This window comes from Leptodactylus fuscus, chromosome 7 (assembly GCF_031893055.1).
Source record: "Leptodactylus fuscus isolate aLepFus1 chromosome 7, aLepFus1.hap2, whole genome shotgun sequence".
Taxonomy (NCBI): domain Eukaryota; kingdom Metazoa; phylum Chordata; class Amphibia; order Anura; family Leptodactylidae; genus Leptodactylus; species Leptodactylus fuscus.
Window position 1 is genome coordinate 7246857 of NC_134271.1, and position 16629 is coordinate 7263485.

General features: G+C 45.4%; 1 protein-coding gene across 1 annotated transcript; it reads left to right on the plus strand.

Moving 5' to 3' along the window:
- Positions 1-379: 379 nt before the first annotated feature.
- On the plus strand, positions 380-11440 carry PRRG4 (proline rich and Gla domain 4). The gene is made up of 6 exons (XM_075280908.1): positions 380-499; positions 4615-4721; positions 5616-5779; positions 7269-7311; positions 7873-8005; positions 10715-11440. Exons 1-6 carry the CDS (start codon positions 459-461, stop codon positions 10944-10946), a joined length of 720 nt encoding a protein of 239 aa, XP_075137009.1. The 5' UTR covers positions 380-458; the 3' UTR covers positions 10947-11440.
- The last annotated feature ends 5189 nt before the right edge of the window (positions 11441-16629 follow it).

Genomic DNA, 16629 nt, shown 5'->3' on the forward strand with positions numbered 1-16629 from the left:
ACAGGTTGCCGCTTTGTATCTCAGTGCTGGTTTTGGCCTTTGTGATTTGCTTTTCTCTCCTGATATAACTTTATATTCACATTACGTAAGTTATTACGACTTATAGAGTCATAATAGGAATAATAAAGAACCAGAAGTGCCAGTCGTGATCCGAAGAGTCGGATACCTTTGCAGTGACACAGGCGTCTCACAAGACAAGGCAGGTACCTGAGGAGGAGTCGTCTGACTCTTGACTTCCTGGTGTAAGACTAGAAGGGACTTTGTCTATCCCCGGCTACAGAGGCTGATACAGATTCCCATGGGCTGGTCCTGGCCGGGTCTGTACATACACATAGACCTGCCTTGGAGTCGTTGCGACTGCGCTGCCTGGACTTTGGTTTCTGGTCTGTAGAGAAGTTGTAAATTTGGAGAGAAGACGTGTGTTCCCCCCTCCTAAGACCGCAGGGCTCCAGGTACTGATGAATCTATTCGACAATGTGTCCGGGGCTCCTGCATTGAGGTAAGTCAGTGGCAGTGATGTATCTACTACCTGGGATTCTAGTCTTTAGAAAAGTTACTCTGGAAACAATGAAGGAGACAGCCAATGATCTTAATAGACACCTTACTGTAATTGGCACCATTGATGGGTATACGGCTGGTTTTAGGGGCAAACTGGGCAATTGGTGTTGTCGGTGTTGTCCCACTATATACACTTATTGCCTATTCACAGAACAGAAGAATAATTCATAATGGGGAACAGGGGACGCCCGAGTGTCCCACATGGATGGAGTTGTGACATGCATACTTGGCCAGAACTCCATTTATTTCAATGGGACTTCTGGGATGGCGATCTCTACAGTCCCATAGAAACGAATGGAGCAACATCTAACATTACTGGGGCCCTGCATCGCTCTTTTCCCAGGGTATCTAACACCTATTCTCACAGATATTCCAGGGTACACATGATCAATAACTTTGCAATCCTGCAAGTATCTGGAATAATGGAATATGCAGCATTGTGCAAAAGTTTTATGCAGGTGTGAGAAAAATACTGCACAGTAAAAATGCTTTCAGAAATAGAAGGGTTAATAGTTTATTTTTGTCTATTAACATAAGGAAGTGAATGAAGCAAAGAGAAATGTAAATCCCATCAATATTTGGTGTGACCTTTGCCCTTTGGAGGAGGAGTCCTGGAAATGATGATCCGGCCCCTGCAGAGCCCTGATCTTAATATCATCTAGTCTGTCTGGGATGGCATGAAGAGACAGACGGATTGGGCAAGCCTACATCCACAGAAGATCTGGGCTTAGTTCTCTAAGATGGCGACAGGAACAACCTCCCTGCCCAGGTCTGCCAAAACTGTCTGCAAGCACCGAGAAGAATTGATGGGGGGCAAAGGGCAAAGGTCACACCGAATATTGATGCTATGAGGTCCAGTAAAACGTGACCCTGGGTAATGACCATGATCATTTAGCAGTATAATCTATTATCCTTATGCCTCATGCACACATGTACATGCACCAGGGCCATCCAAGTGTAAGTCAAGCGGGGCCATGGTTGGCTGGCACTTGGATGATCCCCCCCCCCCCAAAAAAAAAAAAAAACCAGACAGGAATAAGACCTGTCCTGAGCTCTGCCCCAAGCTCATACCCCATACACAGACCTGTAAAAAACCAGTCGTGTGTATAGGGCCATAGAACTGACACTGTGACAATACGAGGCCTTAGGGCTCAAGTGACCTATTATATAGACATAGCCTGCGGAGTTATACAGTGACATGTATCACACATAAACAATGTCAATGCTTCTCTATTGCAACGTGCGACATTTGACTGTAACACGACAGTCGCAGAATATCCAAACCTGTTGGATTTTGGTTGCCGGTCACAAGTCGCATGCAACTTTTTTACCATAGACTTCAATGGAACTTGCATGTGACTGTGACTCTCATGCAGCATGTACTGCAAGAAATAGCTCTATAAAAGTTGTAAGTCGCACAACTGTTTTATTTGTGTGACTATTTCTATGCAACGTTATTGGACACAACCCATGTTACTGTGTAGGCCCAGCCTAAACGTGGACTCTTAGGACTTCGGTGGGTACATGTCATCTCAGTCCTTGTCTATACTAGGTCCTCGTACCAGTGTTGTGCTGCCGCTTGTCAATGCTTACACCTACACAGCATCAGATGCTCCCGAATCCTGCACCTCCTGCCAGAAACCCCTTACCGATGCCCAAATACTCCGATAGGGCACCACCCCAATACAGCTCAAGCGTTAATATGCTCAGACAGGGCAGGGCACAATCTATCACAGTACATACATGCCACAATATAATACATGCATCCCAATGACACACACATAACACACAAATACAGAAACATGTTGCCACCGCCAGGTTTTTTTGCCGCAGTCTGCTACGTGTGGCCTTAGCCTTAAATGGGTTTCTTGGCATTATTAATGGGTTGACTGTCCATAGGATAGGTCATAAATTACAGATCAACGGGTGCCTGAAACCTGGGGTCCCAGTTGCTTGAAATGGTAATGGTAATCCCATAATCGCTGCTTCCAATTCTCAGCCAACGTGATGTCGCGTTCATCGATCACATGGGCTGTTTGCAGCTTGGTTCCATTCAAGTGGTATAAAGCATGGCCGATATACAATATATAACGTTGCGCTTGGTGGAAAATACGTGCTGCAAACATGCTGCAATATCCAAAACCATACACAAATGAACCTATAAGTTCTATAGGTTGGACTTGATGGACTGATGTCTTCATCCGACCTCATCTACGATGTAACTATGTAACCTCACATAACTGAGTGATACTTGGGCTTGGACTTTGCGACATTCGTTCTGTGGTCGCCACTCCTTCATCTTATGCAATGGCCCAGTCTTGTGACCTCCTGGTATTCACAATGGCAACAAGAAACCGCCGGTATACGGGTAGATAGCAATAACGTGTAATAAATGCCTGGGGCACAGGGCATGGTGAGAATAGTAGTTACACAACAACAATGGGGACCATTTGGGCTGACTTCCTCCTTGGTGGCCAAGGACAGCGCCCCTCCCTGCCCATAATCTAGAACAGATCATAAAGCAGCAGTCTATAAAGTGATAAAGCTCCATAAAGGTGAAAGGTCACTTTGGAGAATCTTCCTTCCCATAGTGGCGAGCCGGAGGATACTCAGCCATTACTACGTATTGTAACGTTCTGATCGGGATCGGGGTGTGGTGCAATCCTTGGTTCCTTTCCAGCATTTGCTGTATTTCCTCGTAACTACCCACAATGCTTTGTGACAAGGTGTGCGGCATGAATAAAACATGAATACATTATTCCATTAATGACTAGTTCCGTTTACCTGACTGCTCGGGCTCGGTAGGACATGCCTGGCTCCTCCAGAATCACATGTGTAAGTTACTGGTAATAATGAGAAGTGAGTCAGCCACAAAAACAAAATACTTATGTAATTCCGTCCCACAATGCACTTGTACGTGTGTAATGTGAGTACGCCAGCTTAATAGTCATCCTCGTAAGAACAATCATCTGATGACCTCATATAGATGGATGACATCACAGCACAACTTTCCCTGTTACTTTTTACCTTTCAGTTTTGTTGCTTTTTTAATGGGAAATTTTAGGGTCACCTGAAGACTGTTCATCCTGAGCCTCCTGGTTCATAAAGAGAGTGATGGAGACTGTACATTTTATGAACTGAGTAGCGGCAGGATAGAAGTGTATGTAAATGCATGTAACAATTTGGATTTAGGCTAAGGCTATATGGCGACTTTGGTTGCAACATGATGGTAGCAAAAAATTCTTCCGGTTTGGATTTTGCAACATTGTATCCACTTTAGTTGCAACAATGTTCACTTTCATTGCAATCTTTGGACACATGATTGCAAATCATCATGTAGCCCTAGCCTAGGACATTCATAGTCTGTGGAAAGCTGGATTACGGATCCTACAGATCTTGCAGTAGCAGACGTTAGTGTTTGTCTTCCAGCATCTGCTTCACCTCTCCCTTGACATCTGCTGTTGGGACTAAGTCTAGGCTCCTGTACACATTAGATGTTTGGCTGAATCTGGCGCTATTGGTGGGCTTGGCCGACACACGTGTAATGTGACTCTCGAGGGTCTGTGATAACATCATTCTTGGAAACAAATCTTCAAAGGGAGTGGTAAAGCTATAGAGAGTGCCAAGTTATTGTCTACCCTGGACCCTGAGGGGCCCAATATTCTGGTAAGGATACACCAGCATGCCCCAATCCCCATGGACAGGCTTTGTCCCTTTCATTAATACGCCCCTTGGCACCACCCATTGCCATCTGCCTACCTGCCCCCTGGTCTCGCTCCTCTCTGTACATTGTTAAGCAATGTTTCCAAAATAAGTCAAGAATGTCATGTAACATATTCAGGATAAAGTGCCGAAATCTGGACACAACCCCCCATAACCTGAACCGTCTCAGTGAGAACCTGACAGACCTTGGCCATTCCCGCACCCTCCCAAATGTCTTGTCTGTGCAGCTAAACCTCCAAGATTACCACAAGTGCAGTGGAGGCAGAAGGAAGACGCTCTCCGAAATACAAGGTTACAAGAATTAACATTAATGCCTAGAAAATCTCTCTGCAGATATCAGACCTTCGTTCTGCATTTGCTCCTCATCTTCCATCTTATCAGTCAAGTTTTTGGATTTCCACCGTGTGCAAGAAAGTTACTGGGATCCGGGAATCAAGAAGGTATGAACAATGACTTAGTTTACTGCAGGGTTGTGACTATAGGGGTTGCAGCTGTACCAGTGCCCTGGTGCCCTAGGGAGCCTGAAGGAGCGTCTGCTACTTAGAAAGGCACCAGCCTTATATATGGCACATGGCTAGTGGGAAGCTCTAGTGCAAATGTCATACCCCCAGGAGCTTAAAGTTACATCTTTCTGCAGGGCTTTATGACACCTTATGTTATTACTGCACTTAAAGGAAATCTTTAATCACCTCCACCAACTCCAACTCTGCATCCTACAGTAGCCGCTGCTCTACTGATTCCTGCGCAGTTGGAATTTTTGCTCTAGCCCCCACCATTCCTGAGAAATTGGTGCTATTAGTTACATCCTCTACTGGTGAGCAGTCCAGGGCTGGCGTAAGTAGTCATGGACCACCCACCTGACAGTAAGGAGCCTAATTAGCATATTGGGTGCTGAAACTAACAACCTTGATTGCTCAGGGATGGCAGGGGCTAGAGAAAAAATTCCAACTACGCCAGAATCAGCACAGAAGCGGCTATTACAGGATGCATGAGTTAGAATTGTCAGAGCATCCACTCATTATACCTCCAATTTTGCATTGGGGACTGGAGCTTCAATTTACGCCCCTGATTAATGCAGCTCTATAAGGTTGGGGCCCCACACAGGGCAGACTCTGCTGGTATTTTTTTTATATTGCCGCAGATCTCCCGCAGCTTTCATCCTTTGCACTGACATCCTGGAGATCTTGTGCTTAAATACAGAAGCCTAAAAAAGCAGAGCTGTAGTGTAAAGTATGGGGCAGAGCAGAAGCCCAAACATCAGAGGAGGCGGCTGGACCTAAACAGTCTGCCCAATCTTCACTTAGCAATTATTAAGATGTTTCTGTCCGTTTCAGTGTTTAGAAATGGGGAGGACGCCAGCAGCTTCTTGGGTCGCAGACTGCTCTTCAACCAGTTTGACTTTGAAATGTTCGTCATGGGAAATCTGGAGAGAGAATGCTATGAGGAGCAATGTAACTATGAGGAAGCCCGGGAGATATTTGAAGACGACGCTTCGGTGGTAATTTAATGAACCTTTTTATGTCATATTGTCTATTATTAAAGGGGTTGTACAAGATTGGGAAAACATAGCTGCCTTCTGAAACACTGCCGCTCTTCTCTACAGGTTGTGTGAGGTATTGCAGCCTAGCTTCATCTTCACTTTAATAGAACTGAGTTGCAATGTCAGATACAAAGAATGGATATGATTCTCTAAAGCTATTGTAGTAACAAAGGGGAAAACAAACTGGGTTGGCGATGGGGGACCTAGTGATGTAACACTAACCTATCTATCTGCAGGGCTGGGGTGATATGCTGGATCTGGTGACAGTAACCTATCTATCTGCAGGGCTGGAGTGATATGCTGGATCTGGTGACAGTAACCTATCTATCTGCAGGGCTGGGGTGATATGCTGGGTCTGGTGACAGTAACCTATCTATCTGCAGGGCTGGGGTGACATGCTGGTTCTGGTGACAGTAACCTATCTATCTGCAGGCTGGGGTGATATGCTGGTTGTGGTGACAGTAACCTATCTATCTGCAGGGCTGGGGTGATATGCTGGATCTGGTGACAGTAACCTATCTATCTGCAGGGCTGGGGTGATATGCTGGATCTGGTGACAGTAACCTATCTATCTGCAGGGCTGGGGTGATATGCTGGTTCTGGTGACAGTAACCTATCTATCTGCAGGGCTGGGGTGATATGCTGGTTCTGGTGACAGTAACCTATCTATCTGCAGGGCTGGGGTGATATGCTGGTTCCGGTGACAGTAACCTATCTATCTGCAGGGCTGGGGTGATATGCTGGCTCTGGTGACAGTAACCTATCTATCTGCAGGGCTGGGGTGATATGCTTGTTCTGGTGACAGTAACCTATCTATCTGCAGGGCTGGGGTGATATGCTGGTTCTGGTGACAGTAACCTATCTATCTGCAGGGCTGGGGTGATATGCTGGTTCTGGTGACAGTAACCTATCTATCTGCAGGGCTGGGGTGATACGCTGGCTCTGGTGACAGTAACCTATCTATCTGCAGGGCTGGGGTGATATGCTGGTTCTGGTGACAGTAACCTATCTATCTGCAGGGCTGGGGTGATATGCTTGTTCTGGTGACAGTAACCTATCTATCTGCAGGGCTGGGGTGATATGCTGGTGCTGGTGACAGTAACCTATCTATCTGCAGGGCTGGGGTGATATGCTGGTTCTGGTGACAGTAACCTATCTATCTGCAGGGCTGGGGTGATATGCTGGCTCTGGTGACAGTAACCTATCTATCTGCAGGGCTGGGGTGATATGCTGGCTCTGGTGACAGTAACCTATCTATCTGCAGGGCTGGGGTGATATGCTGGCTCTGGTGACAGTAACCTATCTATCTGCAGGGCTGGGGTGATATGCTGGGTCTGGTGACAGTAACCTATCTATCTGCAGGGCTGGGGTGATGTGCTTGGGCTTGGAGTGTGTTAGTAGTTGCCATTTTGGCCCTTACCATAATGTATTTTCTCTTTGTGTTAAGGTGGCGTTCTGGAAGGATTACTCACAGAGAATGTCGAAGGAAGGTAAAGACAATTTTTGATACATATTAAGTAACACCTCTGCACACTTATAAGGATGATGCCGGGATATATTGCTCAGGGCATTGGGCACATTAGCAGTTTCCAATGTCTATGGGCCTATGATCTTTTCCTAGATCTGACTATGGCTGTGCTGTATCTTGTGCGAAGCTTCACATTTAGGATTTCCTCGAAATGTGGAACCTAAGAAGAAAGTCATTGGTATAGGACAGGGGTAGGGAACCTTCGGCACACCAACTGCTGCGAAACTACAACTCCCAGCATGCTCCATTCACTTCCATGGGAGTGTCAAGAACAGCAGAGCAGGTATGCATGCTGGGAGTTGTAATTTTAGTGCCCTGTGTGTGGCCTGAATGCTGAGCAATGCTGGATATGATGATAGGATCAGAAAAAAAACATGGCTACTATCCTCTAGAAACAGCGCCTCAGTTGTCCACAGGCTCTGTGTGGTATTGCAGCTCATCCCCATTCACTTTAATTACCAGACACCACTTATGGAGACTTCTCTATCACTGATGTAACTTTTATTCCTATCTCCCCCCTTAGGTACAAGTATAAAGTTGGATGTTATTGGGCTTCTCACCGGTCTCATCTGTGCTGGGACCTTCCTGGTCATATTTGGACTCCTTGGCTACTATTGGTACACCCTCCATTGTAACCCAAGACGACACAGCCAGATGTAAGTGACAACAGGGCGTCGCAGCTTCTCTTTTACCTCCCAGTAGTCCAAGGCTGAGATTAGAAACCTTTCCTTAGAATATGTGATTTGTTTCCAATGTGTCTATCCTTTGTCTGCCAGTTCCTTAGGGTAAGCCAATCCTCTTGAGCTCTAGGTATAAATACTGGTCATCTATTCCATCTAATAGACTATAAGCACAAGCAGACAGGGACTTCTTAAAGGGATATGTATATAGGCATGTTTCAGAGTGCAAAGGGTTACATGATAAGGAAAGTGTTACCAAACCTGTGAAATCTCTTCTTCTATCCATTCTATTGGCAGAATAACACAAGGATAACCCCAGGTGCGACACTGAAGTTTCTCTACTCAGAGATCTTGAGCTCCCCTAGTGGCCAAACTGCGGTACAGTCGTTTCTTCTTCCCATAAAACAAAGAAAAGTTGTCGGGCCAGTTTATTGTGGGACATATGATCTGGATCCAAATGCAAGGGACCGTGAAATGTGCGCAGCAGCGAGTTCCTTTTTTTAGGTTCACGAGAGAGATAACATCCCAGATCTCTGCAGTTTACTAAAGAAATTCCTGGTGTCTTAAAGCTCCTGCAGTAAGACAATTCAGGACCGTGTAATTACAGCAAAATAATAGCTTAGCCTGCCTGAGAAAACATATATAGCGTACAATTATCCCCCTGTAATTACACAGCCGGGGACATCGCACCGAATATCTAATATTTTCCTCCACTCTTTCACTTGCTAACTTAGGGACAACTGCAGCAAAGACAAAGAAAAAAATGTACATGTTAGGCGCGGCCATCTTCTGTGCCGTGCATGCGCCATATGTGACATATGGCGAGTATATGGCTCTATATGCCATACCTTACCCATCAGGTCCCACTGCAAACCCAACAATTGTCAGACTGGGACAAGATGAATTTGCAGAATAATAGTTCCTGCCACAAACCGCTCGGCGTATGACATGTTCTATTTGTGCTGTATTTTGGCTGCTTTATCTCGCTACAGTAACCAGATGTTACAAACGTCAAAAATCCCATTCAGATAATTCCAGACTGAACCATGGAGGATTTCTTAGGTGAAGGAACCAAGCGGCTTCCCTTTAACCAAAAACACCAGGCAACTGTCTATACAAATGGTGGCCGCCAACCCACCATCAACATTGTAGTCTTCAAACCACTCCAGCCCACCAGTACTATTCTTGATGACCAAGCCTTCACTGGCTTCTGGCTTCTTATAGTCCATATGTATGGCGAGCCTAAGAGCATGGTGGCCCAACATAATGGTGTCACCATGTATACATACCTCCTATTCAGCATTGGGCCTATAATCCAGCCTCCAGCCCACCAGTACTACTCTTGCGTGCCAAGCCTTCGCTGGCTTCCAGCTTCTTATACTGTCCAGATGCATGGCGAGCCTAAGAGCATGGTGGCCCAACATAATGGTGTCACCATGTATTCATACCTCCTATTCAGCATTGGGCCTATACTCCAGCCTCCAGCCCACCATTACTACTCTTGATGACCAAGCCTTCACTGGCTTCCAGCTTCTTATAGTCCATATGTATGGCGAGCCTAAGAGCATGGTGACCCAACATAATGGTGTCACCATGTATTCATACCTCCTATTCAGCATTGGGCCTATACTCCAGCCTCCAGCCCACCATTACTACTCTTGATGACCAAGCCTTCACTGGCTTCCAGCTTCTTATAGTCCATATGTATGGCGAGCCTAAGAGCATGGTGGCCCAACATAATGGTGTCACCATGTATTCATACCTCCTATTCAGCATTGGGCCTATACTCCAGCCTCCAGCCCACCAGTACTACTCTTGATGACCAAGCCTTCACTGGCTTCCAGCTTCTTATAGTCCATATGTATGGCGAGCCTAAGAGCATGGTGACCCAACATAATGGTGTCACCATGTATTCATACCTCCTATTCAGCATTGGGCCTATACTCCAGCCTCCAGCCCACCATTACTACTCTTGTTGGCCAAGCCTTCACTGCTTTCCAGCTTCTTATACTGTCCTTATGTATGGCTAGCCCAAGAGCATGGTGACCCAACATAATGATGTCACCATGTATACATACCTCCTATTCAGCATTGGACCAATACTCCAGCCTCCAGGCCACCATTACTACTCTTGCATGCCAAGCCTTCGCTGGCTTCCAGCTTCTTATACTGTCCAGATGCATGGCGAGCCTAAGAGCATGGTGGCCCAACATAATGGTGTCACCATGTATACATTCCTCCTATTCAGCATTGGGCCTATACTCCAGCCTCCAGCCCACCAGTACTATTCTTGATGACCAAGCCTTGACTGGCTTCCAGCTTCTTATAGTCCATATGTATGGCGAGCCTAAGAGCATGGTGACCCAACATATTGGTGTCACCATGTATACATACCTCCTATTCAGCATTGGGCCTATACTGATATACCTAACTTTTCCCAAGAAGACTATTGTTGTCTCCCTCCACCAAGTATGACGCTGTCTAGATAGCCATCTCCGAGCTAGCTGACATTTCAGTTGCATGGCACAGGCCCACAATTATGAAGAGACCTAGACCCCATTATGTTATTATTTTTCCTTCCCCCGATAAGTTTTATAAATTTTATTTGCAGACAACCTTATTGTAATGGACTTGAAAACTTGACAATGCGCTCAACAATGACATGTGATTTCTTTTACATTGTAGTCCTGAAGAAGACCACGACTTGAGAACGACGTCCATCAGATCCAGGACACAAGAGATGGTTCCACTACAGACGACTGTATCATCTCCAACACAAAACGGACCGCCGTCCTACGCTCAAGCCGTGGCAATGGATGTCACTTTGGATACCCCACCACCGCCTTATCCTGGAACCGAGATCGACTCAAAAATCTACAGAAAGTCCTTCTCGATTCCTGCTTCACATGGTTTCTGAGTGCGTAGAGGACATGGTCGAGATACAACTGTAACCGCAGAAGATATAAGATGGTGGGAAGGATAGAAATCCCGTTCACCCGCCTAGAAGAAGGAGAAACGGGTCATCGTGGAGAGGAACATGTTCAACCATGGTGGATTTATGGGAACGTCCATATGTAAGTCATATCTCCTGGAATTCTTGGAAACATGGACTGAACATGGAATGGAATTTTGATGGATTTTGCGTCTTATTTTGAGACGATGAAGGTTTCAAGGGCATAAACAAGAACCTAAACGTGTACAAGATGCACGAGGCTTTTCTTGGAGGACGCGCTCCATGCCGGGAGCTATTTTATGAATAGTTGGCTACGGACATGTTGTGTATTCCTGTATTTTCAGTTTGTTGCATAACTTGGCAGAAAATTTTAGAATTAATTTCTGCTCTGCCAACAAATGATCCTGTGAATTATTACTGCACGGCAAAGTCATTAGACAAGATGAATAAACGACTATATTGCAGATCTTGCTGTATACTGCTGCCCTGCTTATGTCGTACAAATTGGGTGGGAATTTAGTATTCTCTCTGCTGGCGGAGATGGGAACAGTTGTGGCTCATTTTTAGCAGACAGGGCTTATTTGCACCAGTGATAAGCCACTTCCGTCTTTCTGACCCTGTTGACCGAGCGGGTCAGGACGGGGACGCTGAGGCCCAACAAAGTTACTTTAATTCACGCATAAGTTCTATTGGATATCGAAATCAGTTCTTGCCTGGCCAAGATTTCGATTTCAGGGTGTGCACCCTGTTAGGAGACCAGAGCCTCAGGCACGGATAGGGTCAGGCAGAGACTGGTGTACCGAATGCCAGTCTTAATACGTTTCCTCTATTATGTGCAAGGTAAGGATAGCCCAGTGTCTTCTCCCATATCCCTACTTTGTTCACATGCACACTCAGCTCAGCCCAGTGAGTAGGTGCTCACAGTGGGGAGAGAGAATAAGAAGAACATCAGTCTCGGTTGGGGAAATTCGGGAGGCCCCATACACATTGCATGGATAGCTGGCTGCACCATAATGGGGGAGTTCAGCTGACATTAATATGATGTCTATAGCTAATAATCTTACATCCAATTATAAAACCACTTGTCATAAATGAATAGCACAGGTGAATAGAAGAAACTTTGTAATAGATCTTATTTAAGAAATCAGTCTCCTTCCCCTCCTTATCTTTACCCATTCTGTTAGTTTACATAGAGTCTGTCTCTGTATGGACAGTCTATGGAGAGGGCAGGGGAAGGAGGAGGCTGATAATATATTTTTCCCCTCATCTGTGCAGTGCAGAGTCTTATCTTGAAACACAGCAGAGTAAAACAGCAGCTGCTCTTAGTATTCCTACTCCAGCTGCCTCCTCCTCCCCCCCCCCTCTCCATAGGCTAATATGTAAATAGTATCTCACCTTCATAAATGGGGAAGGAACTATATTTCTTAATATATTGCAAAGTTGAGAATGAGGCAAAAAATATATTAACGGCCTCCTCCTTCCCCTACCCTCTCCATAGACTGTCCATACAGAGACAGACTCTATGTAAACTAACAGAATGGGTGAAGATAAGGAGGAAATAAGGGGGGAAGGAAACTGATTTCTTAAACAAGATATATTACAAAGTTTCTTATATTCACCTGTACTATTAATTTATAAAATGAGGTTTTATAATTGGAGCCCCCCTCAAAGGGTTATTGCAAGTGCCAGTGACAGCGTATACAGGGATATACAGTCACTTGTTGATGGCGCTTTAGCATCGCAGATCCTGAGACTATTTCCCTGCGCTGCGCCACTTCTGGATGAGAAGGGACAATGTCTATGTTTGTTGGACTAGAAGATGTCCGGAGATAGGAGACCATCTGTAGCTTCAGGTTCTCCTCCGAGGTGACCTACTGAGACAACTGGGTCTTTGTTCAGTGACTTTTCCTCTTTTGTTTGATTGACTTAATCCTATGCTCCAAAGAGCCAAACTAAATAAAGATTATACATCAAATATAAGACAATATCTTCTTTTACGTGTACCTCCAAAGACAAGACAGCTTCTCAGAAATGAATAGTGCAGGTGAATATAAGAAACATTAAGGAAATCTGTCTCCTCCTCCTCCTCCTTATCTCCACTCAGACTGTTTGTTTATATAGAGTCTGTCTTGGTTTCTGTGCAGTCTTATCCTGAAGATCCAGCCGTGTCTCTCTCTCAGCAACAGTGTATCAGCAGTTATTTGTGTGACTTTTTCAGACACCTTCTCACTCCATAGACTTCTGTGTGCGAGACAGACTCTATGTAAACTAACAGACTGAGTGAATATAGTGGAGAAGGAAACTGATTTCTTTAATAAGATCTATTACAAAGTTTCTTCTATTCACCTGCACTATTCAATTTTGAAACAATGTTTCATAGACTGCTGATTATTCTTGCAGATTTCGGAGCGTGTATATTCTGTCCTCCATGTTTTCAGTGGGCATTTGCCAAGCACCGATATTTCCAAGCTCAAATTTGAAGACAAATCCACGTCAGTAACCCAATGAGGGTCAGTCTGGATTTCTGCCAGCATGAAAACTCAGTAGTCTGAACAAGCTCTTAGACAGTTTTCATAAATCTGCCCCGTTACTTATTTCTGGTCGGATTCTTATGAGACGTCGTCTAGTGACCGATATTCAGATTTCCTTCATGAGAAGGTTATGTTTGTGGAGTGTGTGTTACTTGCTGACACTTTGTACGTGACCTATATTCCATGTTCTGTAGCTCGTGGTGACAAATTACCTAAAAACATGACAGATCAGCAGTTTGAGGGGTTTTTTTTGTTGAACATTTTACTTCTCGCTATTTGCGGCTTATACCTTCTAGTATTGGCAAGTGTCTGGTCAGGTGAAGGAGAGCTCAGCCAAAGGCTTGTATGGCCGGCTGCTATCTTGCTCTATCCCCGATGCACATGCACACTTGGCTCAGCTGAGCAGTACTGAGGGGAGAAAGCCAAACTGATACCCAAAGAAATGGGCTATCGAAATCCAACTGCCTGATTCTTATCTCCTCTGCTGTCAAGGAAAGTCATCTGGCGCCATCTGTATAGCGCCACCTGGCTGCAGCTGGCAGTGTCCTCTCTCTGGCCATACTCCTATCCTATGATGTGGGTCTTACTTTCCAGTCTCTGCCCAAGTGCTGACCCTTTAAAGAGATGTTAAATCCATTAATCTGCTCTCAGCCCCCGTGTGGGCTATATAAGACACCTTCAAGGTGCCGGAGCAACAAGGTTCCTATCTTGATACTTCCTTTGAAGGTTTTTTCTATTGTAATTCTGGTTACCTGTATTTTGGCCTACACCTAATTTCCCAAAACACTTATTCTACCTGCTCTGACCTCTGCCTGATTTCTGCTCTGACTCTGTGCCACCTGCCCTGACCTCTGCCTGATTTCCATTATGACTCTGTGTCACCTGCCCTGACCTCTGCCTGGTTTCCATTATGACTCTGTGTCACCTGCCCTGACCTCTGCCTGGTTTCCATTATGACTCTGTGTCACCTGCCCTGACCTCTACCTGGTTTCCATTATGACTCTGTGCCACCTGCCCTGACCTCTAATTGATTTTCATTTTGACTCTGTGTCACCTGCCCTGACCTCTGATTGATTTTCATTTTGACTCTGTGTCACCTGCCCTGACCTCTGCCTGATTTCCATTATGACTCTGTGTCACCTGCCCTGACCTCTGCCTGGTTTCCATTATGACTCTGTGTCACCTGCCCTGACCTCTACCTGGTTTCCATTATGACTCTGTGCCACCTGCCCTGACCTCTAATTGATTTTCATTTTGACTCTGTGTCACCTGCCCTGACCTCTGATTGATTTTCATTTTGACTCTGTGTCACCTGCCCTGACCTCTGCCTGGTTTCCATTATGACTCTGTGCCACCTGTCCTGCCCTCTGCCTGGTTTCCATTATGACTCTGTGTCACCTGCCCTGACCTCTGCCTGATTTCTGCTCTGACTCTGTGCCACCTGTCCTGCCCTCTGCCTGGTTTCCATTATGACTCTGTGCCACCTGCCCTGACCTCTGATTGATTTTCATTTTGACTCTGTGTCACCTGCCCTGACCTCTGCCTGGTTTCCATTATGACTCTGTGTCACCTGCCCTGACCTCTGCCTGGTTTCTGTTTTGACTCTGTGCCACCTGCCCTGACCTCTGATTGATTTTCATTTTGACTCTCTGCCACCTGCCCTGACCTCTGCCTGGTTTCTGTTTTCATTCTGTTCCACCTGCCCTGACTGATTTTCATTTTGACTCTGTGCCACCTGTCCTGACCTCTGCCTGTCCACTTTGACTCTGTGCCAACTGCCCTGCCCTTTGGCCTGTATACCATGATGAACAAACTCTGCCTGCCCTGACCTCAGCTCATCCACTTGCCAGGCCTCTGCGTGTTACCTTTGGTTCTATGCACAATAAGGGCTCAGCTATCACTGAACAGAGACTATTCCTAGAGTTAGTGATCTGGCGGTTCTCTTCTGCAAAGTCCAGATCCCCAAAACAAGAGTTAAAGGGATCCCCCAGAAATAGCCCAAGCCAGGTCCACACCTGCTGCTTTAGGTTCAAAACAGATAAGACACCATAGAAGGTGTTCACCTACTTGGGACCCCCTTCTATAAGACAGAACAGGGAGAACGCAGAACTATGTTGTCACTTAGAGGGTCTGTCCTAACAGTGAAGTTGGATTAAATTCAAGTTGCATAAAAATTGCAGGAATTTTTGCCAAATTTGCCACAGTTGCTGATTTGATTGCGGTGCAATTAAAAACCAGACCAAAAATACATTTTTTCCTATGCAGCTTTAGCTGCTCGGTCTGAATACACCCCTATAGTTATCTGACATTTATCTGGCTGGCGCACACTATTACCTTACACGGCTTTGCCAGTTCTTACTTCTTATCTTTATCTTCATCTGCCTTGGGCCATGTTTGTTCTTACAGTTTATCATTGTAGTGTTCTGCTTTCCAGAAGTCTGCTCTGGGGTCTGTAGTCAGGGAGCCTGGTCTCTGTTTTGGGAAAAGGGGGTTTATTTGTTAGGGGCCTGTATAGGCAGTGTTGTGCAAAAGTCTTAGGCAGATGTGATGGGATGGCTGCATAGTATGAATGCCTTCAGAAATAGAAGGGTTAAGTTTATATTCGTCAATTAACAAATTGAAGTGGATGAAGAGAAATGTAAAGTCCATGACTAGTTGCCGTGACCTTTACCCTTTAGAGGAGGAGTCCGGGAAGTGATAACAGATATAGCCCTGATCTCATCATCATCCAGTCTGTCTGGGATGACATGAAGAGACAGACGGATTGGAGCAAGCATGAAAGTATTCTTACCTTGCAGCAATTTCCAAGCCTGCCTATAACTTTTGCACATTCCTATACATTGTATACTGAAAAATGTAAAGTTCTCCTTGCACGGCGGGCGGTATTAGTAAGTCTCTTTCCCAGTTTACATTGTATATTGTATTATGTCAGCTCCCGGCTCGGTATTTGTCAGCCTTCTATTGAAAAAGCAGAAACTGCTTAATGATCTGGAATGTTTTTGTTCTTAAACAAATAGCAGGCACAGACTTGCCACACAACCCGCTCCGCAACAACGTGCCACGATTTTTTTTTCCTTTTGCTTTCAGCCTATATTGTTGCTAAAGGGGGAAAAAAA